This window comes from Larimichthys crocea, chromosome VII, assembly GCF_000972845.2.
Source record: "Larimichthys crocea isolate SSNF chromosome VII, L_crocea_2.0, whole genome shotgun sequence".
In the NCBI taxonomy this organism is placed as follows: Eukaryota; Metazoa; Chordata; class Actinopteri; family Sciaenidae; genus Larimichthys; species Larimichthys crocea.
This window is the reverse complement of record NC_040017.1, coordinates 19,645,942-19,669,665: the sequence shown is the minus strand read 5'-3', so window position 1 is coordinate 19,669,665 and position 23,724 is coordinate 19,645,942. Positions and strand designations below refer to the sequence as shown.

Below are 23,724 nucleotides of genomic sequence, written 5' to 3'. Positions count from 1 at the left end.
ATTTGTTACCTATTAGTTTTACAATTGATTTTATGAATATTTCATTTGTTTTTAAATCACTGAATGGCCTGGCACCAACCAATATTTTAGATATGCTAGATAGTTATGTACCTAGCAGGTCCCTCAGATCCTCGACAGCTGGACTCTTAGTAGTATCAAGAACATCCATAAAAATACACGAGGAGTCCGCCTTTTGTTACTGTGGGCCCCAGCTCTAGAACAGCTTGCCTACAGATATGACGGAATTCACCTTTGTACACATCTTTTTTTTAAAAAACCCATCAAGACTTATCTTTTTAGCCTGGCTTTTTGTTTAAGATGCTTTGTCATTCATTGCCAAGCATTTAAGTCTTGATCATGTCTTTACTTTGTATACCGTGTTCATTCACCGGATAGATTTTGATTTCCTTTTTAACAGTTTATTGGTTTTATTGTTGTAGTTTTTATGTTTTGCTGCATTGGTCTCTAAAACTTACTTTTCTGTTTTCTTATTATTGGCTTTTATTTGTTATGTTATGTATTATCTGTTTTGCAAGATCCCACTCTTTTTTTCTCATTTTGTCTTTGTCTTTGAAAAGCACTCTTTGAATTAAAACACTTCTTGATGTATTGGTTTTTGGTGTGCTTACAATATGATATAAGTAATATATAATCTATGTACAAATTCAAAAACGTAATTTCTTAAAATTGGAATGTGAACATGACAACATTCAGATTTGTATTTATTCATTTATTTTGTCTCATATTAAATATTACTACACCTGTAATGTTGCTTATTTCTCCCTCTGCACATCTTACACAGTCATAGCAGCAGACAGGTTTTCCTTTCTGCAGAACTTTGCGACTTCCCGGGGGACATTTCTCACTGCAAACTGACACAGGCACCTACATGAACAAAATTACAACAGGAATAATTTATGTGTATTAACTGTGGTGTTAAAAGACCAAGGTAACTAAACTATGATACACTAACAAAAAGTAATTACATACAATTTAATAACAATTTAAATGTATTTTAATTCACAATTACAGTAATCACATGATAGCTTACCTGTTGTGAGTTTTGTGCCCACATTAAAGACTTATTCTGCAGATGTAGCTGTTTGTCAGCAGGTAAAGATGCATCATGAAGACCAACTGTGACAAAGTCCACGATGCCATTTTCTGATGGCTGCCAGTTTATAATTTCATACTTTGCTGCTGGGTCTCCATTTTCATTGAAGTAAACATCATCTCCTTCCTTTGTTTTGAATTGAATCTTTTTTGTGTGCTGTAAAATCTAAGAAAATACAGCTTAACAGCATGATGTTGTTGATATACACTGCTTGTTACTGTGACATGATGTAAATCATGTATATTTTGTGTTAAACTCACCGTAAATGGATCTAGCTGGACATTGTTGTCACATTTTTTGTTACAGTTCAGAATATTATGAAGTGCATGGGCCACAGCATACACTCCTTTATACACATTATAAAAGATAGGCATGAGCGACATATAGGTGAAGCTGTTTTGCACTTGAGTCACATCTTCATGTCCAGTACATTCTCTCTCATTCCCTGCCGATGCATTTGACTTCTTGAATTTACAGCTAAATAATGCCTCCCAAAACTCTGTAAACAGTTCTTGACTAGATGAATTGAGTGGCTTCACATCCAGCATGAACTCTCTCATGCCACTGACATGTGCTCTGGGGATGGACAGGCCTATAGCACCATCCAGAATGTGATGCTTATCCAGGGATGCAGTTTGGGAATCAAATATCCAGCTCTCACTGCCTACCCACTGGTACCCAGTCAAGTTGTGGCGAGTTAACTCAGGTATTAGTACATCCATATCTTTGTGAGAGAGGAAAGCGACAATCACCTTGGAAGTTGAAATTTTGATAGTGTCAATTACCTTTCGAAGTTTGTCTGGTGGATCTGTTCTGAAGACAGATACAGAGTACTCTAGACAGATGCCAAGCTGCTGGGCAACTTCTGTAAATGTGGCCATGCCATTATTGCCATAATCATCATTTGTTCTAATAGCTCCAACCCAAGTCCAATTAAAGTGCTTGACTAACTGGGCCAGGGCTCTGCTCTGGTAGTAGTCACTGGGTATTGTTCTGAGGAAGGATGGGTACTTGGTTTTATCACTGAGACAAGCACAGGTAGCAAAGTGGCTGATCTAAAAGGGGGAAAATATGAAATTAAAAAAGAAATGGTATCCCAAGACAAAGACATATCAATAAACATTTTCAAATTTACACAGCACAATACAATTCTTTGAAAAACCCTTTTGCTATGACCATCTGGAAGAACAATATATTTTTTGAAAATATAATTGTATTTTTAACAATCTTACCCACCATTGGAATATTAAAGGGTCCAATCACAGTAGCTATTGCCATACAAGGAGACGAAGACGTCTCTCCCATAATGGCGTGCACTTGGGCAGGTCTGGTACATGGTGCCTCATTGGATGCAGATAGAAGTTCATTACCATTAGCCAAGGCCAGTGCAACCCTCACACCTCTAGCAATGGAGGCACAGGCATCATAGATCTTATATCCCAGAGAAATGCCAGGCAGTAGGTCTGTGTTGTTATTAATCTCCTCAATGGCAAAGAGCATAGCCTGGGCAAACTGGAAACCTCTGAAATTGAGACTTGATGCAAACATTCAGAATAGCTGCAAACAGTTTGTCATTGAAACAGAAACAATAGTATCATAACTGAAATCATTTGGTAGTATTATTAATGCAACATGGAATATTTATAACAATTTTTCCACTTATATGACCTTCCTCTTGAAATAAAAATCCATGTATCTGCTATAATTTACCTGGTGCACTGAAGTGGCAGTGGTTTGTGCATGTAGGTATCCTGTCTGTCTTTCCACTTGCTGTGAAAAGAGAAGATCCCCCCCAATATAATGTCCCCATCCTTTGACAGCTGGGGATTCTCAAGATCACCTCTTCGTCTGCACACTGGCTCCTCAGCCTGAGATACAGATGCCACCAACAACAGCTGTAAGAGTGCCCAACCCTGTTCTGGCCACTTCTGTGTGGGCGTCATACTGTCTGAAAGAACTAAACCATTTGGTGGCATTACATGTGCCTTACTGTAAATCAAATGCTTACACTGGTATTTATACATTTTGGAGGAAGATAAAATTAAAAAAAAGACAGAACAGTGCAAGAGGAGGGAAGAATCCAAACAGGAAGTTTTGGTCTATGTTAAACATGTTAACTGTAAATGTACGTAAAAGGAACATTAATTTGTCCTGAGATTTTATGTTAAAGTTTGATCATTATTGAGTCATGATTTATTAACACACACTAAACATTAACAAATAATACAAGGTAAAGGTTATATAAACTTAAGAAAGTTAGTCAGTTCAGTTAAAAGTTGCCTGTGCTGATTTCTGTGTCCTTTGTTTTGTTTTGAGACCACTTGACAACGTTGTACTTTGTAGAAGAGCAGATGAAAGTCTGGACTGGCTTGTGCAGGTCTTAAATAGGTGAGTGACTAAGTGTCTCTATAGCTATGGGTTTAAGCTGGAGCCATACATATATATGCTTCAATAAGAATTTAATTAAGGAAACCTGACAAAAAAAAATAAAAAATGCAAAAAATATCAAAATAAAATAAATAGTATTTTTCAGTGCAAATTGTTTCAGTGCCATTCAAAATTTTGTAAGTGTATCAATGTTATTGTTTGCAAGCAGTCATTTGTTCTGTACTCACATGTCGGTTGGTTTCCACTAATGTACCTTCAAACAAAGTAGTCTAGGTTATTTCAGAAACCCCAAACATAAAAATATATTTATGTTAATATCTCAAATGAAGGACAAAATATTCCTTAAGCTATTCCCAGGATTGTGTTCCCCAGGGGTTCTTGTGGGGGGTACTGATAGAGTATGGGGTGACAGGGCCATTGGTATGAGCCCTCTGGTTTTCGTATGACAAAAGTGAGAGCTGTCTGTATTCTTAGCACAAAGTGGAATACATTCTCACTGGCTGGTGGACCCCACCAAGGCTGCTCCTTGTGACACTGAAAATGTGCAGTGTTTCAGTATCTTCAAGTAGTTCTGGTGGTGACCAGACGTGCCTGGAGGAATATAGCTGTAAGGTGGTTTTGATCTGAACTATTTATAATGTTAATGCTGTTCATTGTTTTGCCTTTTGTTTTTTAATGTGTTGAAACAAACTTGATCTAGGGGGTTGACAAATTATAATGTAATAATTAGGATGACACTAGAATTCTCTTGCCAACATAATATTTTAATTTTTAGGATGATTTTGGTGTTCCCTTCCCCATCATATTCTTTTTTGTATTCTTCTCTGGTTTCAATAAGATAATGTAACATTTTGGAATAAAAATACAAATGAGCAGTCCAAAACTTGAAGCCAGAATAGCAAATATCTCCACAGCAACACTGAACTTCCCAGGAGAGCTGACATATGCTGGAATAAAAGTGATCCATACTGCACAGAATATCAGCATGCTGAAGGTGATAAATTTAGCTTCATTGAAATTATCAGGTAGTTTCCGAGCCAGAAAAGCAAGAAAAAAACACAACATGGCCAAAAGTCCTATGTACCCAAGTACAGCCCAAAAGCCTATAGCTGAACCCAGAGCACACTCTAAGATGATTTTGTCCTTGAAGTCTTTAAAATTCTTAAAGGGAAATGGAGGAGAAATTGTTAACCAGAGGATACATATGATAACTTGTATGATAGTGAAACCCAGAACACTGAGTTTCTGCTGTGCAGGCCCAAACCATTTCATCACATCACTACCTGGAAGTGTGGCCCTGAAGGCCATTAGCACTACTATTGTTTTACCCAGAACACAAGAGATACAGAGAACAAAGGTGATGCCAAATGCAGTGTGTCTCAGCATGCAGGACCACTCAGAGGGCCGGCCAATGAAGGTCAGAGAACACAAGAAACACAGAGTCAAGGAGAAGAGCAGCAGGAAGCTCAGCTCAGAGTTGTTGGCCCTGACAATTGGAGTCTGTCTGTATCTGAAGAAAATGAATGCCACAACAGCAGTCATGCATGTTCCAAATAAAGAGGCTGCAGTGAGCAGTGCTCCCATAATCTCTTCATATGATAGAAACTCTGCCTCCTTCTTTACACAGGCATCTCTTCTCTCATTTGACCAGAACTCAGGGTCACATCTCACACAGGTGATAGAATCTGAAAAATAATATACCAGGGTTTCATTACATTTGTCTTCTTTTACCATGTTGCATCTTTTAAAGCCGGCATGACAGAAATGATGACAAGATAATGGATCAGTTCAAGTCAAATTATGCTTATAAAATGTCAGAAATTATGACAAATTGTAAGTACAAGATCCAGTATAACCAGGACTTTTCAAGTGTCAAACACAATTTCATTCACTCTCACTGTTTTTATTTCGGTTTCAGAGAGAGAGATTAGCAGGAGCCAAGTTATGCAAAGATACCACAAGGACGAGGTGATAATAGACCAGGATAGGGTCTTTTTGTAATTTGAGTGAGATTATCATTTAATGACAATTTAATTTATTATATACTTATTTTATAGTTAAAAATTTCTGATCTTGTGACTGTGGTTGTATAAAATGATATACTGCTGACAATGGTGCAAATGGGCTGATACAACAACGACTGGACTTATCTTCAGAAGGATTTTGTCATTTTTCTATGAAGAATGACATGTCATTTCAAATACTTGAGTTACATACATTTTTCATATCGGACCTTTGACCTTGATTTAGTGTGATTGATAAATGTATGTATCTGATTTCAGACTTATGTGTCATTTTTTGCCTAGCATATTGTAAATTGCAAATTGGCTATATGGACTTATATAGCACTTCTTAGTCTTCCAGCCACTCAAGGTGCTTTTACATTTTTTACACTTCATCTTACATTCCATCATTCATACACACCTTCATACATTAATGGCTTTGGCTATCATGCATGGTGCCAACTGCTCATCAGAGGGCAGCACGCTTACACACTTTATTGGAACGTTACATAATCACTACATAATTTCTGCAGGAACTGCACCCATGCTTCTGAAGTCAAATTAGAAAACTGGCATGTGAACTTTTGTTATGCCAATTTGTAAGACTTTTGTTTTTTTCTTGCATTAAATATTACTACACCTGTAATGTTGCTTATTTCTCCCTCTGCACATCTTAAACAGTCATAGCAGCAGACAGGTTTTCCTTTCTGCAGAACCTTGCGAGTTCCTGGGGGACATTTCTCACTGCAAACTGACACAGGCACCTGCATGAAAAACAATGAGAAAAATGATGCATTCACTCTGACAAGGTGTTCTCTTTGCACGCTATTACTTTGGATGCATTGAGACCATAAAGGATGATGTATGGATGAATGGATGATGACTCATACAATTATATCAATTCAAATAGGCTGTATTTACCAATTACAATATTCATCGTAACTTACCTGTTGTGAGTTTTGTGCCCAAGTTAAAGACTTATTTTGCAGATTCAGCTGTTTGTCTGCAGGTAAAGATGCATCATAAAGACCAACTGTGATAAAGTCCACAATTCCATGTTCTGTTGGCTGCCAGTTTATAATTTCATACTTTGCTGCTGGGTCTCCATTTTCATTAAAGTAAACCTCATCTCCTTCCTTTGTTTTGAAATGAACCTTTTTTATGTGCTGTAAAATCTAAACAGAGAGCTATCAATGTAGATAATTTTCTGACAAATATATAGGTTTATAAACATCAACATTTACAGACATAAGTGTTCCAATAGCATTGTAGATAGACTGTTACAATTAACCTTTCAAAATTTTATTTCCTGTGTTAATGTGACTTAAAAAAAATACAAAATACAATTAACTCACCTTAAATGGATCTAGCCGCACATTATTGTCACATGTTTTGTCACAGTTGAGAACACTATGAAGTGCATGGGCCACAGCATACACTCCTTTATACACATTGTAAAAGATAGGCATGAGTGACATATCAGTGAAGCTGTTTTGCACTCGGGTCACATCTTCATGTCCAGTACATTCTCTCAGATTTTGTGCTGATAATTTTGACAGTTTGAACTTACAGCTAAATAATGCCTCCCAAAACTCTGTAAACAGTTCATTAGTAGATGTATTGAGTGGCTTCACATCCAACATGAACTCTCTCATTCCACTGACATGTGCTTTGGGGATGGACAGGCCTATGGCACCATCCAGAATGTGATGGGTGTTCATTGCTGCAATTTGGGAATCAAGGATCCAGCCCTCACTGCCTACCCACTGGTATCCAGTCAAGTTGTGGTGAGAAAACTCATGTATTAGTACATCCATATCCATATGATTGAGGAAGGCAACAATCACCTTTGAAGTAGAAGCTTTGATAATGTTAATCATCTTTTGTATTTTGTCTGGTGGATCTGTTCTAAAGAATGGCACAGAGTATTCTACACAGATGTCCAGCTGCTGGGCGACTTCTCTAAATGTGGCTATGCCATTATTTCCATAATCATCATTTGATCTAATAGCTCCAACCCAAGTCCAACCAAAGTGCTTGACTAACTGGGCCAGAGCTCTGCTCTGGTAGTAGTCACTGGGTATTGTTCTGAGGAAGGATGGGTACTTTGTTTTATCACTGAGACAAGCACAAGTAGCAAAGTGGCTGATCTAAAAGAAAAAAAAGAAATGGTGCCCCAGATATAAAACATTTGCACAGTGCACTCCCCTTCATTACTAGCTAGAGTAATTACAGAATAAAAGTTATTTTAACACATTTATTTTTTGATAAAAGTTTTTACCAACCTTACCTACCAGTGGAATATGAAAGGGTCCAATAACAGTAGATATAGCCATGCAAGGAGAAGAAGAGGTCACTCCCAAAATAGCCTGCACTTGGACAGGTCTGGTACACGGTGCCTCAGAAGGTGCATATAGAAGTTCATTACCATTAGCTGAAGCCAGTGCAACCCTGACACCCCTAGCAATGGAGGCACAGGCATCGTAGATCTTATATCCCAGAGAGATGCCAGGAAGTAGGTCTGTGTTGTTATTAATCTCCTCAATGGCAAAGAGCATAGCCTGGGCATACTGGAAACCTCTGAAATTCAAACTTGATGCAAACAGTTATAAATTGTTGAAAATGTAAACAATGTGTTCTTGACATAGAAACACTAGCATAGTAAATGAAAGCAAAGTATCATATATTGATATTCTTACTTCAATAGTATGTTTGATAACCTCTTTTGAACGTTTACTTTATCTGTACCCAGTTTCTCTTAACCTATTTACCTGGTGCATTGCAGTGGCAGTGGTTTGTGCATGTAGCTATTCCGTGTCTCTTTCCAGCTGCTGTGGAAAGTGAAGATTCCCCCCAACATAATGTCCCCATCCTTAGAAAGCTGGGGATTCTCAGGATCCCCTCTTCTCCTGCACACCTGCTCATCAGCCTGAGAGAAAGATGCCACTATCAACAGCTGTAAGAATGCCGAAACCTTTTCTGGCAACCTCTGTGTGGTCATAATGCCAGAGATAACTATTCCAGCAAGTGGCATCACATGTTTGTGCTAGTATTTATACATTTTGAAGCAGCACAAAAAAGAATAATTGAGCAGTGAATCTTTATCTTGCAGACCACAAGGTGGGACAAGAGGAGGGTGGTGCCAAAACAGAAAAAAAGTTGAGTGGTGAGACTATTCAATTGTGCTGTACATGAGCACGATTGTTTTGAGAACCACTTGTGGGAATTATAACAAATTTTACAAATAACATTACCTTGAAAGCAATTAGTTCATCAAGCAGCAATAATAGTATTAATTCTGTGTCATATTTGCTGATTCCCAATGTATGTCCAGTCTTCACTCACCGTTAAACTCAGTTTTGACCTACACAAACTCTTTAACTAGGGTTGACACCTTCAATACAAAAAAACCCCCCCAAAAAACATACCAGCTGGGCCAGCGCTGAACTCAGCTAAATGTACATGTCTTTATGTTTTTAGATTATTTTTTTGGCCTTTTCAAGCCTTATTTCATAGAGACAGCTGAAGAGTGACAGGAATGTGGGGAGAGAGATGGGGAATGACATGCGCGAAAGAGCCACAGGTCAGATTTGAATCCTGGGCTTCCACAGCAAGGACTGAGCCTTCGCACAAGGGGCGGCTGCTCTACCAACTGAGCTAAACGCTAAACAACACTCTCATTAGAATAGGGACATGAGCAACTGACTGCTTTGTGGGCTCTCCTCCTCCTGCTGACACTGCTACCAGGCCAAAAGAGTTTTTTTAAATGTAAGTATAAGAGGAAAATTGAGGAAGAGGAAAAAATAGAGGAGAATACATCACCTACAATCCTAACCACACAGACAAGGAAGTCCATCTTGGTGCCTCCCCCCTCGTATCAGAATAAACAGAAAGGAAAAAGGAAAACGTTGAGGGACGTAAATATGGCCTCATCTCTGCCTTGCATCCTGCTAGCCGACATACAGGTAGTGGGTAATAATTGGGAAAACCTCTGTGCACATACAAGCTTTCAATGAGATACCAGTAACTGAAATGTTTTTTTGTTTCATCAAAACTTGATTGGTGAATCCTGGAATACCGGATAGTGGTTACGTACTCTTTTTCTGTATATTGATCTGACAGAACAGAACATTATTGCAAGAAACCAGGAGGAAGTGTGATGAATAAGGATTGTTGTGACAGCAGGAATATTAAATATGATTCTGTTCCTTCTCCGTGTGGAGTTATTGAATATCAAATGTTAATCGCAATTAGTGCTACTTTATCAGGGGTGTACATCCAACCTTAGGAACGCACAGAAGCTACTCTGCACCAGTGATTCTGATCCTGCATGGGATGGCATCTTACTGCAGAATGCATTGGCAGCTATGAAGGCCTTGAATTTTGAATACATCACCAATAGTATCACCAGCAAAGCACTCTTACCATCATACCTATTCATCCATGCTTTATGGTGGGAACAACACATGCGGATCCCATCTGCTCATCTTCTCTGCATCTGGCAATGACATGTCATTTAAACATGTCAAATTTCAGCACCTCATAGCAAAGTATAGATTTCCACTGGTATAATGTACCGAATATTGTATATGTATATGTTTTTTGAAGAAATAAGGTCTACAGTTAATTAAAGGGCTTTATACACATTTAACAACATCAGGGCTGTACTTTACTGTAGTTGAGCTCAAACCTGAAGCCTCAGGAGACCAAGGACACAAAACACTTTACATTTTTTTCCAGTTAAAATGTGAATTTTTATTCCATTTTATTTTTATTATCTGTATTACTGTTGTGAAATCCATAAGGAAACCGTGTACATTTAGTATGAAAAAAATAAATGTAAAACATGAATAAATGAGTGGATTCCACACACAGGTTCATAGCATGGTATAGTTAAGCAATCATCATTTAAAGTATTGAATCAAATTCAGATGTTCTGTGGTATGTATAAAAATGCTAAACAGGCTCAATTGATTCTGATTTTGCATTGCATTTATCCTATGGTGAAACATTTAATCCTGATGGGAGTCATCCAGTATGACAATGCCCAATTCACAGTGCATGAGATATGTTTTAATGAGTATGAAAATGATGTGAATCACATGTTGTATGAATGTATGTATGTATGTATGTATGTATGTATGTATGTATGTTGATGTTTGGAGTTATCAGATCTTAATCCAGCTGAACACCACTGTGGATTGATGAGTTAGTGCTCTCCATAGCTATAATTATAATACCAAATCAGTGAATATCTTTTGGAAGAATGTTGTTCCATCTGTCCCGGAGAATTTCATAGACTTGGAGAATCAATGCCAGACACACTGAAGCTGTTCTGGTAGCAGAATGTGACACAGCACCTTAATTAGACACTCAATGTTGTTGTTTTGTGTGTTTTTTTCCTTTAATTTGTCAGCCATCTATGCACAAGTTGTAATATATGTAATTATATATCCCATTGCATTAATACAATGCAAGACTTCAATAAAATGAAGATGGATATCTACTTGACAGTCAGGTTGATAAATGATTATTTCATGATGATTTTTGTGCCCCCTTCCCCATCATATTCTTTTTCGTGTTCTTCTCTGGTTTCAGTAAGATAATGTAACATTTTGGAATAAATATACAAATGAGCAGTCCAAAACTTGAAGCCAGAATAGCAAATATCTCCACAGCAACACTGAACTTCCCAGGAGAGCTGACATATGCTGGAATAAAAGTGAGCCATACTGCGCAAAATATCAGCATGCTGAAGGTGATAAATTTGGCTTCATTGAAATTATCAGGTAGTTTCCGAGCCAGAAAAGCAAGAAAAAAACACAACATGGCCAGAAGTCCTATGTACCCAAGTACAGCCCAAAAGCCTATAGATGACCCCAGAGCACACTCTAAGATGATTTTGTCCTTGAATTCTTTAAAATTCTTGAATGGAAAAGGAGGAGAAATTGTTAACCAGAGGATACATATGATAACTTGTATAATAGTGAAACCCACAACACTGAGTTTCTGCTGTGTTGGCCCAAACCATTTCATCACATTACTACCTGGAAGTGTGGCCCTGAAGGCCATTAACACTACTATTGTTTTCCCCAGAACACAAGAGATACAGAGGACAAAGGTGATGCCAAATGCAGTGTGTCTCAGCATGCAGGACCACTCAGAGGGCCGACCAATGAAGGTCAGAGAACACAGGAAACACAGAGTCAAGGAGAAGAGCAGCAGGAAGCTCAGCTCAGAGTTGTTGGCTCTGACAATTGGAGTCTGTCTGTATCTGAAGAAAATGAATGCCACAACAGCAGTCATGCATGTTCCAAATAAAGACGCTGCAGTGAGCAGTGCTCCCATAATCTCTTCATATGATAGAAACTCTGCCTCCTTCTTCACACAGGTATCTCTTCTCTCATTTGACCAAAACTCAGGATGACATCGGACACAGGTGATAGAATCTGAAAAGTAATATTGGATCAGGTGTGACATGGTATCATCATGAATGATTTGGATTATAGCCACACGATTACTGCTTAAAAAGGCTATACCTTTAGTAAGCACTTTTTTCCATTATGACTAATGAAAATGACTGTCTTCATTAGCTATATTCAAACACTCCTTAAGGAGATAAAAACGTCTCTCCCTTTCTCTTTTTAATCAGTTGCAGCAGATGGCCTGAGCCAGGTACTGCTCATGAATAGTTTTTCCTTGCTACTGACACCAAGTGCTTGTTAATGGTGGGAAGTGTTGGGTCTATGTAAATAATATTATAAAGTCCTGTCTAGACCTGCTCTCTATAGAAAGTGTCACAAGATAACTTCTGTTATGATTTGGTGCTATATAAATAAAATTGAATTGAGTCAATATGGATTGTTTGCTTGCTTAAAAAACTGTGTAATTGCTATGTAATCCCTGAACGAACTACCACTGTGTGCTTGACAGCATTTCACAAAGCCATGCCACTCTATTAAAATTAGCATGGGAGATTTTTGTTTTGTCTTCAATTAAACATTACTACACCTGTAATGTTGCTTATTTCTCCCTCTGCACATCTTAAACAGTCATAGCAGCAGACAGGCTTTCCTTTCTGCAGAACCTTGCGAGTTCCTGGGGGACATTTCTGACTGCAAACTGACACAGGCACCTGCATGAAAAACAATGAGATATATGTATATAGGTGTTGTCTTTACAAGCATCTATTATTCATTTTGCATTGATGCATTGTGACCAAACATTATGATACAGAACGAATAAGTAGCACCTATAATTATACAAACTGGCTTTTAATTGACAACATGCATACCAGGCACAACAAGCTTACCTGTTGAGAGTTTTGTGCCCATATTAAAGTCTTATTTTGCAGATTCATTTGTTTGTCTGCAGGTAATGATGCATCATGAAGACCAACTGTGACAAAGTCCACAATTCCATTTTCTGATGGCTGCCAGTTTATAATTTCATACTTTGCTGCTGGGTCTCCATTTTCATTAAAGTAAACCTCATCTCCTTCCTTTGTTTTGAAATTAATCTTTTTTATGTGCTGTAAAATCTAAGAAGATATTCATAAGTGTAGATTGTTGTCTGACAAACATGCTAGGTGTATTATTTCAACAGCATGACAGACTTTGTTGCAGACTATCGGCAACAATTCATTTTTCAACAGGCATGACATTTTTTGTTAATATAACTTAATCAAAAAACAAAGTCTGTTCAACTCACCATGAATGGATCTAGCTGCACATTGTTGTCACATGTTTTATTACAGCTGAGAATACTATGAAGTGCATGAGCCACAGCATACACTCCTTTATACACATTGTAAAATATAGGCATGAGTGACATATCAGTGAAGCTGTTTTGCACTTGAGTCACATCTTCATGTCCAGTACATTCTCTCTCATTCCCTGCTGATGACTTTGACTTCTTGAACTTACAGCTAAACAATGCCTCCCAAAACTCTGTAAACATTTCATTACTCGATGAATTGAGTGGCTTCACATCCAACATGAACTCTCTCATGCCACTGACATGTGCTTTGGGGATTGAGAGGCCTATAGCACCTTCCATAACGTGATGTCTATCCATGGCTGCAGTATGCGAATCAAAGATCCAGCCTTCACTGCCTACCCACTGGTATCCAGTCAAGTTGTGGTTAGACAACACATGTATTAGCACATCCATATCCATGTGGGAGAGGAAAGCAACAATCACCTTTGAAGTAGAAGCTTTTATAATGTCAACTATTTTTTGTATTTTCTCTGGTGGATCTGTTCTAAAGAATGGCACAGAGTACTCCACACAGATGCCAAGCTGCTGGGCGGTTTCTATAAATGTGGCCATGCCATTATTTCCATAATCATCATTTGTTCTAATAGCTCCAACCCAAGTCCAACCAAAGTGCTTGACTAACTGGGCCAGGGCTCTGCTCTGGTAGTAGTCACTGGGTATTGTTCTGAGGAAGGATGGGTACTTGGTTTTATCACTGAGACAAGCACAAGTAGCAAAGTGGCTGATCTAAAAGAAAAAAATGGTATTCTGTGGTAAAGATATAAAATATAATACATTTACACAACACTGCAATATTGAAAAACAAAACAGTTTGGTATGACAAGTTGTGAGAATTACAGAATAATACTATATCTTTTGCTAACATCTTTTCATTTTTACCCACCAGTGGGATATGAAATGGTCCGATTACAGTAGATATAGCCATGCAAGGAGAAGAAGATGTCTCTCCCATAATGGCCTGCACTTGCGCAGGTCTGGTACATGGTGCCTCGGTGGGTGCAGATACATCTTCATTACCATTAGCCAAGGCCAGTGCGACCCTCACACCTCTGGCAATGGAGCCACAGGCATCATACATCTTATAGCCCAGAGACATGTCAGGTAGTAGATCTGTGTTATTATTGATCTCCTCTATGGCAAATAGCATAGCCTGGGCAAACTGGAACCCTCTGAAATTCAAACTTGATGCATACAGGTACAAAGAGTTGAAATTTCAACCAACTTGTCTTAAAATTGAAACAATTGCACAATAAATAGAATAATTTGATGATATCAACACACAAAACATGGATTATAGCTTATGTCAACTTTCAATTAGATTGCCCTTTTTTGTTCCTGTTTTTGATACATCCTTTTAGATATGTTACATTTATATAGATTTCCTAGTATAATTTACCTGGTGCATTGCAGTGGCAGTGGTTTGTGCATGTAGGTGTCCTGTCGGTCTTTCCATCTGCTGTGGAAAGAGAAGATTCCCCCCAACATAATGTCCCCATCCTTGGATATCTGTGGGTTCTCAGGATCCCCTCTCTGTCTGCAGACCGGCTCTTCAGCCTGAGAGACAGATGCCACCAACAACAGCTGTAAGAGTGCCCAACCCTGCTCTGGCCACCTCTGAGTGGACGTCATAATGCCTGAAAGAACTAAACCACTGGGTGGCATCACATGTACCTTACTGCAAATCAAATGCTTACACTGGTATTTATATACTTTAGAACAGCATTAAAAATAACAATGATGTTTTATCTCTGTTGTGGGGTGAGAGGAGGGAGGTGCCAAAACAGACTTAAGAAAAGTTTAAAAAAAAACAAACAAAAAAAACAATTGTTTACATATGTTATATATGGCACTGATATTTTGTTTAATCTGTGAAAACAGAGGATTGTGTTGTTGTTTATTGTTATTGTTATTATTATTAATATTATTATTATTATTATTATTATAAACCAATACATAACAAAACAGAACAGCGATAAGACAACATAAATCACCAGTTTCTGAACAGACAAACTAACTAACAAAAAGTAACGTTAGCATGTTGGAACATAAAACAGCAAACTTAGGGCATTACAGTGGGGTAGTTTAGTGGCCAAAATGTGTATTACAACAACACACACTTTTAAATTTAATTATTCTAAAATGTGTACAGATAGAATGGAAGATTACAATATAACTATATACTATATTCAGGAAGCAGATTTAAAAGCAGATGCAGTGATCAGAAATTGCTTGTAATGAGTTCTTAAACAAGGGTAACAGGTGAAGGTATACACAGACACGTAAATGTACTAGTTCCAGTCTCCCAGAACTGAAAACTGGAATAGCAATGGCCCTTATAGGAAAAACCACACTAATGAATTTGCTAAAGATAAATTGTGGTTACAGTTGGCCATACTAAGTAGTGAAAGGAGATATCAAAGAGTTTTGTTTGGTAACAGTGGCCCTGTCATCTTGTATGGAGTGAAATAGTACAGGTTACAGTACTACAGTGAAGTTCTGAAAGGCTCATTAAATTTGGAGAATTTACCCCAAATTCTTATTTGAAATGCATGAAAGAACTGATGTTTTGGTATCCTTCTAAATGCTCTGCACTGTTCACCAGTTAGGCTAGTCGCTAACAGTCAGTCTGATAGTGGGTTGTTCCATTCGTTTTGATAAACAGCCTGCTATGGTTGCCTTAAGAACAACAACGGTTCAAGGGTTGTGTGTGAAACTGCTCTCTGCACAGGCAGACAGGCCCGCTAATGTAACATTAGCTATCACATGCTTTTTTATACTCACTTGTACCACACTATCCACCCCCCAAAAAACCATCCAATCCAGTTCAATGTACTGCAACTTGAGAAAACACGTTTCAATAGACAAAATACATGCAAATTAAGGAAACATATATTCAACAATTTGACAATAGATGCATTTAGAACAACTCAACAAATTCTGTGAGAAATCACAACCAAATACAGAAACATATAGCAGTGACAACAGGATAATACAAGAGATACACATAAGTGTTAGGCCTACAGCTGGGCCCCCTGACCATCCTTTTTGTTTAAAAAAACTACTGATATTAGTTATCGATGTGTGGTGTTGGAAAATTATGTAAAATGTTGGCTTTGGTGGGACAACAAGCATATCAAGCGGGACAACTGGACTATGTGGGGTTGTCCGGGGTAAGCCCATATTATTATATTATATATATTATTATATATTTAGCTGATGCTTTTATCCAAAGCAACTTACAGGGAGCAATTTGGGGTTCAGTATCTTGCCCAAGGACACAACATGCAGACTGGAGGAGTTGGGGATTAAATCACCGATCATCTAATCAGTGGACGACCCGCTCTACCTCCTGAACCACAGCTGTGCCATATCATAATATTCCAACCACAAAGCTTTAATAGGTTATTTTGTTTTGTTTGTTTGTTTTTTTTCTTCTCTTTTTTTGAACAAGAGGTGCTATTTTTTCAGGAAAAAAAAAGAAAATCAAGTGATGAATGTCTTTTGTTTTAAAATTGAAAATGTGTCACTATAGATATACCCCTAATAAGCGGAGGAAAATTGATGGATTGATGGATGGTTGATATGACTGTATATTACTTTGTATAATTGTTTTTAGACTAGGACTGGAATACCTTTGCCATAATATTTTATATGAAATTATATTAAATTAAGATGACACAAGATTGCTCTTGCCACCATATTACTGATAGTTTTCAGGATGATTTTGCTGCCCCTTTCCCCATCATATTTTTTTTCGTATTCTTCTCTGGTTTCAGCAAGATGATATAACATTTTGGAATAAAAATACAAATGAGCAGTCCAAAACTTGAAGCCAGAATAGCAAATATCTCCACAGCAACACTGAACTTCCCAGGAGAGCTGACATATGCTGGGATAAAAGTGATCCATACTGCACAGAATATCAGCATGCTGAAGGTGATAAATTTGGCTTCATTGAAATTGTCAGGTAGTTTCCGAGCCAGAAAAGCAAGAACAAAACACAACATGGCCAGAAGTCCTATGTACCCAAGTACAGCCCAGAAGCCTATAGCTGAACCCAGAGCACACTCTAAGATGATTTTGTCCTTAGATTCCTTAAAATTCTTAAAGGGAAACGGAGGAGAGATTGTCAACCAGAGGATACATATGATAACTTGTATGAGAGTGAAACCCACAACACTGAGTTTTTGCTGTGCAGGCCCGAACCATTTCATCACATTACTACCTGGAAGTGTGGCCCTGAAGGCCATTAACACTACTATTGTTTTCCCCAGAACACAAGAGATACAGAGGACAAAGGTGATGCCAAATGCAGTGTGTCTCAGCATGCAGGACCACTCAGAGGGTCGGCCAATGAAGGTCAGAGAACACAGGAAACACAGACTCAAGGAGAAGAGCAGCAGGAAGCTCAGCTCAGAGTTGTTGGCTCTGACAACAGGAGTCTGTCTGTATCTGAAGAAAATGAATGCCACAACAGAAGTCATGCATGTTCCAAATAAAGAGGCCGCGGTGAGCAGTGCTCCCATAATCTCTTCATATGACAGAAACTCTGCCTCCTTCTTCACACAGGCATCTCTTCTCTCATTTGACCAGAACTCAGGATGACATTTCACACATGTGATAGAATCTGAAAAATAACATTGGAGCAGGTGCTTAGATTGTATAAAGATAATTTATTGATGAATGATTATTGATGGTAAAATAATTTCTAGATGTGTGAAAGGAAAATGTAAAGGGTCACTGCTATGTTTTCCTTGAAATAGCAGACAACCTTGGTATGTTCAGGGTCATTTGAAAGCCTGGAATTTTCCAGTGCTACCAAGGATGTTATTGTGGACAAGAAAAGTATACCAAATTTATAAGTCAAAGTTGCTAAATTTTTTATGTAGTTTTTATTTGTTTGACTTTATTGTTAAATACTTTGTCAAAAATATACTGGTCAACATACAATTTGCCAACAGATTCTGAAGACTCCCATCGTGATCTTCTACGCCACGTGTAAACCATGTACTGCGTCTATCAGGATTAGCCTTATGAATATAATTATATGAAAGGTATCATGCTGATGTGTTTTTCAAATATTCAGGGCTATAGCCAAAACACAATTTTCATTTGCTTTTAATGCATTAATTCACATTAATGATCTGTATGCTCAGATTACCACTAGGAGGAGACAATAAAATACTGTCTGTCTTTTTGTAATTTGAGTGAGCCAATCTATTAATAAACATTTTGTATAATTAACTTATAGTTTGTTATAGTATCACAACATTATTAATTACTTCGATAAAGTTTAACATATAACTCAACAAATTAGTCATTTCTGACCCTTTGACTCATAGTGGTTGGACCAAAGAATACACTGCTGAAAATCCATGTCAGAATTATTCCCTTCCTATCCCATGGATGTGTACCAAGAAATGTAAACATTATTTGACTGAGAACAACACAGATTGTTCCAATTTTCTCAGGAAATTGGTAGTTCAATGGTATTCCATTTTTATTTTGGGACTTCATACTTGATATGCATTACCAAGACATACATCAGGCAGCCCATTTGTTATTGGTTAGTTGTTGTTGTTTTTTTCAGATTTAGATAAAGAGTATGGTCTAGACCTGCTGTGCATTGCAAGTGCCATAAGACTACTTTTGTTATGATTTGGCACTATATAATAAATTGAATCATTGAATGTTTTTGGTATCATGATCTTGATATTTTTTGTTGCTTAAGAAACATAAAACACATAAAGTTTGTCATTTTGTAACATTGGCATGACAACTTGTCTTGAATTCACTACACCTGTACTGTTGCTTATTTCTCCCTCTGCACATCTTAGACAGTCATAGCAGCAGACAGGCTTTCCTTTCTGCAGAACCTTGCGAGTTCCTGGGGGACATTTCTCACTGCAAACTGACACAGGCACCTGCATAGACAGAATAGATATGAGAAAAATGTATGAAATCAGGCTGACAAGGTGTAATTGTTAAAATCATGTATTATACATTTTATGTGTTTAAACCAAACATATGATACAGTCACAATCACCAATGGGATATACAATTATGACAACTTTCATTCACAATTAATGACCACATGGTAGCTTACCTGTTTTGAGTTTTGTGCCCATATTAAAGTCTTATTTTGCAGATTCAGCTGTTTGTCTTCAGGTAAAGATGCATCATGAAGACCAATTGTGACAAAGTCCACAATGCCATTTTCTGTTGGCTGCCAGTTTATAATTTCATACTTTGCGGCAGCATCTCCGTGTTCATCGAAGTAAACTTCATCTCCTTCCTTTGTTTTGAACTGAATCTTTTTTGTGTGCTGTAAAATCTAAGAAAATATGCATCACTTTACAACATTATCTGACTCTCAACAGCATGATATACTGTAACAATTAAAGTTTTGCTATATGCTTGCCATTCAACTCACCAAAAATGGATCTAGCTGCACATTGTTGTCACATGTTTTATTACAGCTGAGAATATTATGAAGTGCATGGGCCACAGCATACACTCCTTTGTACACATTATAAAAGATAGGCATGAGTGACATATCAGTGAAGCTAGTTTGCATTTCAGTCACATCTTCATGTCCAGTACATTCTCTCTCATTCCCCACTGATAAATTTGACATCTTGAACTTACAACTAAATAATGTCTCCCAAAACTCTGTAAACAGTTCTTGACTAGACGAATTGAGTGGCTTCACATCCAGCATGAACTCTCTCATGCCACTGACATGTGCTTTGGGGATGGACAGACCTATAGCACCATCCAGAATGTGATGCTTATCCATGGCTGCAGTTTGGGAATCAACAATCCAGCTCTCACTGCCTACCCACTGGTATCCAGTCAAGTTGTGATGAGACAACTCGTGAATAACCATGTCCATATCCAAGTGGGAAAGGAAAGCAACAATCACCTTTGAAGTAGAAGCTTTGATAATGTCAATTATCTTTCGTATTTTGTCTGGTGGATCTGTCCTAAAAACAGCTACAGAGTACTCAAGACAGATGCCAAGCTGCTGGGCAGTTTCTATAAATATGGCCATGCCATTATTGCCATAATCATCATTTGTTCTAATAGCTCCAACCCAAGTCCAACCAAAGTGCTTGACTAATTGGGCCAGGGCTCTGCTTTGGTAGTAGTCACTGGGTATTGTTCTGAGGAAGGATGGGTACCTGGTTTTATCACTGAGACAAGCACAAGTAGCAAAGTGGCTGATCTAAAAGAAAAAAATGATATCCCAGATAAAAATATAAAACATTTACACAGCCAGCACACTGCAATTGCTTAAAGGCCCCTTTGCTATAATGATATGAACAGAAAAAAACAATGCTTATTTTTCAAAAACATGATTTACATTTATACTAATGTTACCAACCATTGGGATATAAAAGGGTCCGATGACAGTGGCTATAGCCATGGAAGGAGAAGAAGACGTCTCTCCCATAATGACCTGCACTTGGGCAGATCTTGTACATGGTGCTTCTGAGGGTTCAAATTCCATTTCATTACCATTAGCCAAGGCCAGAGTGACCCTTACACCTCTGGCAATGGATCCACAGATATCATAGATCTTATAGCCTAGAGAGATTCCAGGCAGTAGGTCTGTGCTGTTATTGATCTCCTCTATGGCAAAGAGCATAGCCTGGGCAAACTGGAATTCTCTGAAATGCAAACTTAATGCAGACAGTTATATTCAGTTGTAATTGCAAACAGTTCATCCTGAAAGAATAATATAGTGACTGAAAGCATTTGTTTCTTATTTCTAACTTCAGTATACAGTCTGACAATCTTTTTTGTACAGTATGTTTCTCAGTTCCCCTTTGAATAGAAATATTTTTATGGCATAATTTACCTGATGCATTCCAGTGGCAATGGTTTGTGCATGTAGGTATCGCGTCTATCTTTCCAGGTGCTGTGGAAAGAGAAGAGCCCTCCCAACATAATATCCCCATCCTTAAATAGTTGGGGGTTCTCAGGATCTCCTCTCCACTTGCATACTGGCTTTTCAGCTTGAGAGAGAGATGCCACTAACAAAAGCTGTAAAAGTGCCCAACCCTGCTCTGGCCACCTCTGTGCAGGTGTCATACTGTCTGACAGATCTATATACCACTAACTATAGCCTTAACTCATCCATTACGTAAATCAAAATGACTTGCACTGCTATTTATACGTTTGTGAGCAGCATAAACAATCATGATAGAACAATGATGTTTTATCTCTGTGGACCTCCCTGGTGGGGCGAGAGTAGGGAAGTGTCCCATCACCACAAGAGATTTGGGCCTTAGTCTAGTTGAAATATCTTAACTGTCATCCTTAATATTAACAGATGTTAATATTCATTTGTGCAGTTCAGAGTTTTTATTTTTACATTAAAATTTGAATGTTATGGAACAATTGATTATTGAATTCATAATTACAAGTAAAACATAATATAGAATTTGATAATGAAAGTTGAGATAGTTTGAGTTATTAGGCTTACATTATTTTAAATGATCAGGCTCACTGTGTGAAAACCATATGGTGTAAAACATATTATATTTTTGCCCTCATTTGAGCTATTTAGGTCTCCAATAACTCTGATATAATAACTGTCCGACAGTTGGTACTGGCTAGGTAGCATACTCGGTGTTTTTACTTTTGTTTTGGTGCACAGTATGGTGGCCCAGAGAGTGCAACACAATGCAAATAGACAAATTGCATAAATGAGCTAAAAGTCAAATCTTTTTGTGTGTCCCAGTAGTGAACATCCCCAAATTCATGCCTCAAATACAAATAAACCATGTAAATACAGTATGTGCCTAAGTTGTGTTAATTAGATAATCATGCCTACTGTAAAATGATAGAAATTATGCCAATAAGAAGGTCTCCATCTTGGGCCAGTTTAGCCAGTTGTGCTGAGTGAGCCTTGCTGTCAGCACACTCTCTACATGTATACAGTATATACACTGTAGCTATGTTGAATATTACATTGTAGTATTTTATGCTGTATTCTCAATATGCTATGTCATGTGCAGAGTCAGACCATAGCTTTATCTTTAAAAGCTGCTTGAATCTGTTTTGTAGAATATTAAGTTATATTTATGCTTTCAGGAGGATTGGTGCCCCTTTTTCCATCATATTCTTTTTTGTATGACATATGATGGAATAAAAGTGATCCATACTGCACAGAATATCAGCATGCTGAAGGTGATATGCAGGAATGCAATGCTGGGGAAAAAGACATCTGGAACACCACTATGGCGACCTGACCCCGAATAAACAGAAGGAAATGGATGGATGGATTGCTAGTTTTTCAACTGTCTGGTCTGGTACCAATCTATCTCTCAGACATGCCTCTATGTACCCAGCAGGTCCCTTAGATCCTGCAGCTGGACTAACTGTCCTTGGGATTTTAATAAAAACACCTTCATCCACTGTGTGCCTAGTCTCTGGAACAGTCTACCTTTGGATGTGAGGGATTCCACGAAGAGTTTGAATTGAGTTGGCTGTGTTAACTCTCTAGTTTTTCAGTTTTTCATCATAAGTAATGTAATTGTTTTTTTAAAAAGGCATGTGTACAGCCATTCTTATTAATAACAGCGCTATTGTGTATCTGAATCACCAGAAATACCAACTCTTGAAATGTGTCTATAAATGCTGTCAACTAAATATGTTTTTTTTTTACAAATGTAATGATAGGCAATGGGGGAAAAAATACTACAGTTGTACAATAACATGTTTTTAATTAAATGAAGACACATGGCAGCATGACAGTCGTTTTAACAAATGATTATGCAAATATTACAAAGGCACTAGAGTGCTGTTACCAACATAATTTTCAGAATGATTTAGGTGTTCCCTTCCCCATCATATTCTTTTTCGTATTCTTCTCTGGTTTCATTAAGATGATGTAACATTTTGGAATAAAAATACCCTGCATGCTGACGACAACACTGCGTTCGGCATCACCTTTGTCCTCTGTATCTCTTGTGTTCTGGGGAAAACAAAGTAGTGTTAAGGCCTCAGGGCCACACTTCCAGGTAGTAATGTGATGAATGGTTTGGGCCTGCACAGCAAAAACTCAGTGTTGCTGGGTTTCACTCTCATACAAGTTATCATTGGTACCGTGGTTATCAATTCTCCTCCATTTCCCTTTAAGAACTTTAAGGAATTCAAGACAAATCATCTTAGAGTGTGCTCTGGGTTCAGCTATAGGCTTTGGGCTGTACTTGGGTACATAGGACTTCTTGGCCATGTTGTGTTTTTTTCTTGCTTTTCTGGCTCGGAAACTGCCTGATAATTTCAATGAAGCCAAATTTATCACCTTCAGCATGCTGATTCTGTGCAGTATGGATCACTTTTATTCCAGCATATGTCAGCTCTCCTGGGAAGTTCAGTGTTGCTGTGGAATATTTGCAATTTTAGCTTCAAGTTTTGGACTGCTCATTT

The 23,724-nt window shown here is 37.9% G+C and overlaps 3 protein-coding genes across 3 annotated transcripts in view; all 3 read right to left on the bottom strand.

The window, feature by feature from the left end:
- Window positions 1-2,871, bottom strand: part of LOC104935866 (extracellular calcium-sensing receptor-like) — a 5,756-nt gene extending 2,885 nt beyond the window's left edge. Inside the window, exons 1-5 of the mRNA XM_019269965.2 lie at window positions 2,825-2,871; window positions 2,351-2,648; window positions 1,375-2,169; window positions 1,052-1,279; window positions 762-885 (exon numbers count right to left, since the gene is read on the bottom strand). Coding sequence (XP_019125510.2) covers window positions 762-885; window positions 1,052-1,279; window positions 1,375-2,169; window positions 2,351-2,648; window positions 2,825-2,856 — 1,477 coding nt within the window. The 5' untranslated portion in view covers window positions 2,857-2,871. The remainder of the gene's footprint in view (window positions 1-761; window positions 886-1,051; window positions 1,280-1,374; window positions 2,170-2,350; window positions 2,649-2,824) is intronic.
- A 1,402-nt stretch (window positions 2,872-4,273) lies between these two features.
- Window positions 4,274-14,784, bottom strand: LOC109141035 (uncharacterized). Its single transcript, XM_027280347.1, has 13 exons — window positions 14,681-14,784; window positions 14,168-14,465; window positions 13,216-14,010; window positions 12,818-13,045; window positions 12,517-12,640; window positions 11,063-11,954; window positions 10,807-10,840; window positions 8,277-8,461; window positions 7,800-8,097; window positions 6,861-7,655; window positions 6,453-6,680; window positions 6,146-6,269; window positions 4,274-5,187 (listed from the first exon to the last, which is right to left on the bottom strand). Exons 1-13 carry the CDS (start codon window positions 14,767-14,769, stop codon window positions 4,274-4,276), a joined length of 5,004 nt encoding a protein of 1,667 aa, XP_027136148.1. The 5' UTR covers window positions 14,770-14,784.
- A 2,213-nt stretch (window positions 14,785-16,997) lies between these two features.
- LOC113746066 (extracellular calcium-sensing receptor-like) lies at window positions 16,998-21,339 on the bottom strand. Its single transcript, XM_027280346.1, has 6 exons — window positions 21,149-21,339; window positions 20,672-20,969; window positions 19,718-20,512; window positions 19,391-19,618; window positions 19,085-19,208; window positions 16,998-17,911 (listed from the first exon to the last, which is right to left on the bottom strand). Exons 1-6 carry the CDS (start codon window positions 21,235-21,237, stop codon window positions 16,998-17,000), a joined length of 2,448 nt encoding a protein of 815 aa, XP_027136147.1. The 5' UTR covers window positions 21,238-21,339.
- Between the last annotated feature and the right edge of the window lie 2,385 nt (window positions 21,340-23,724).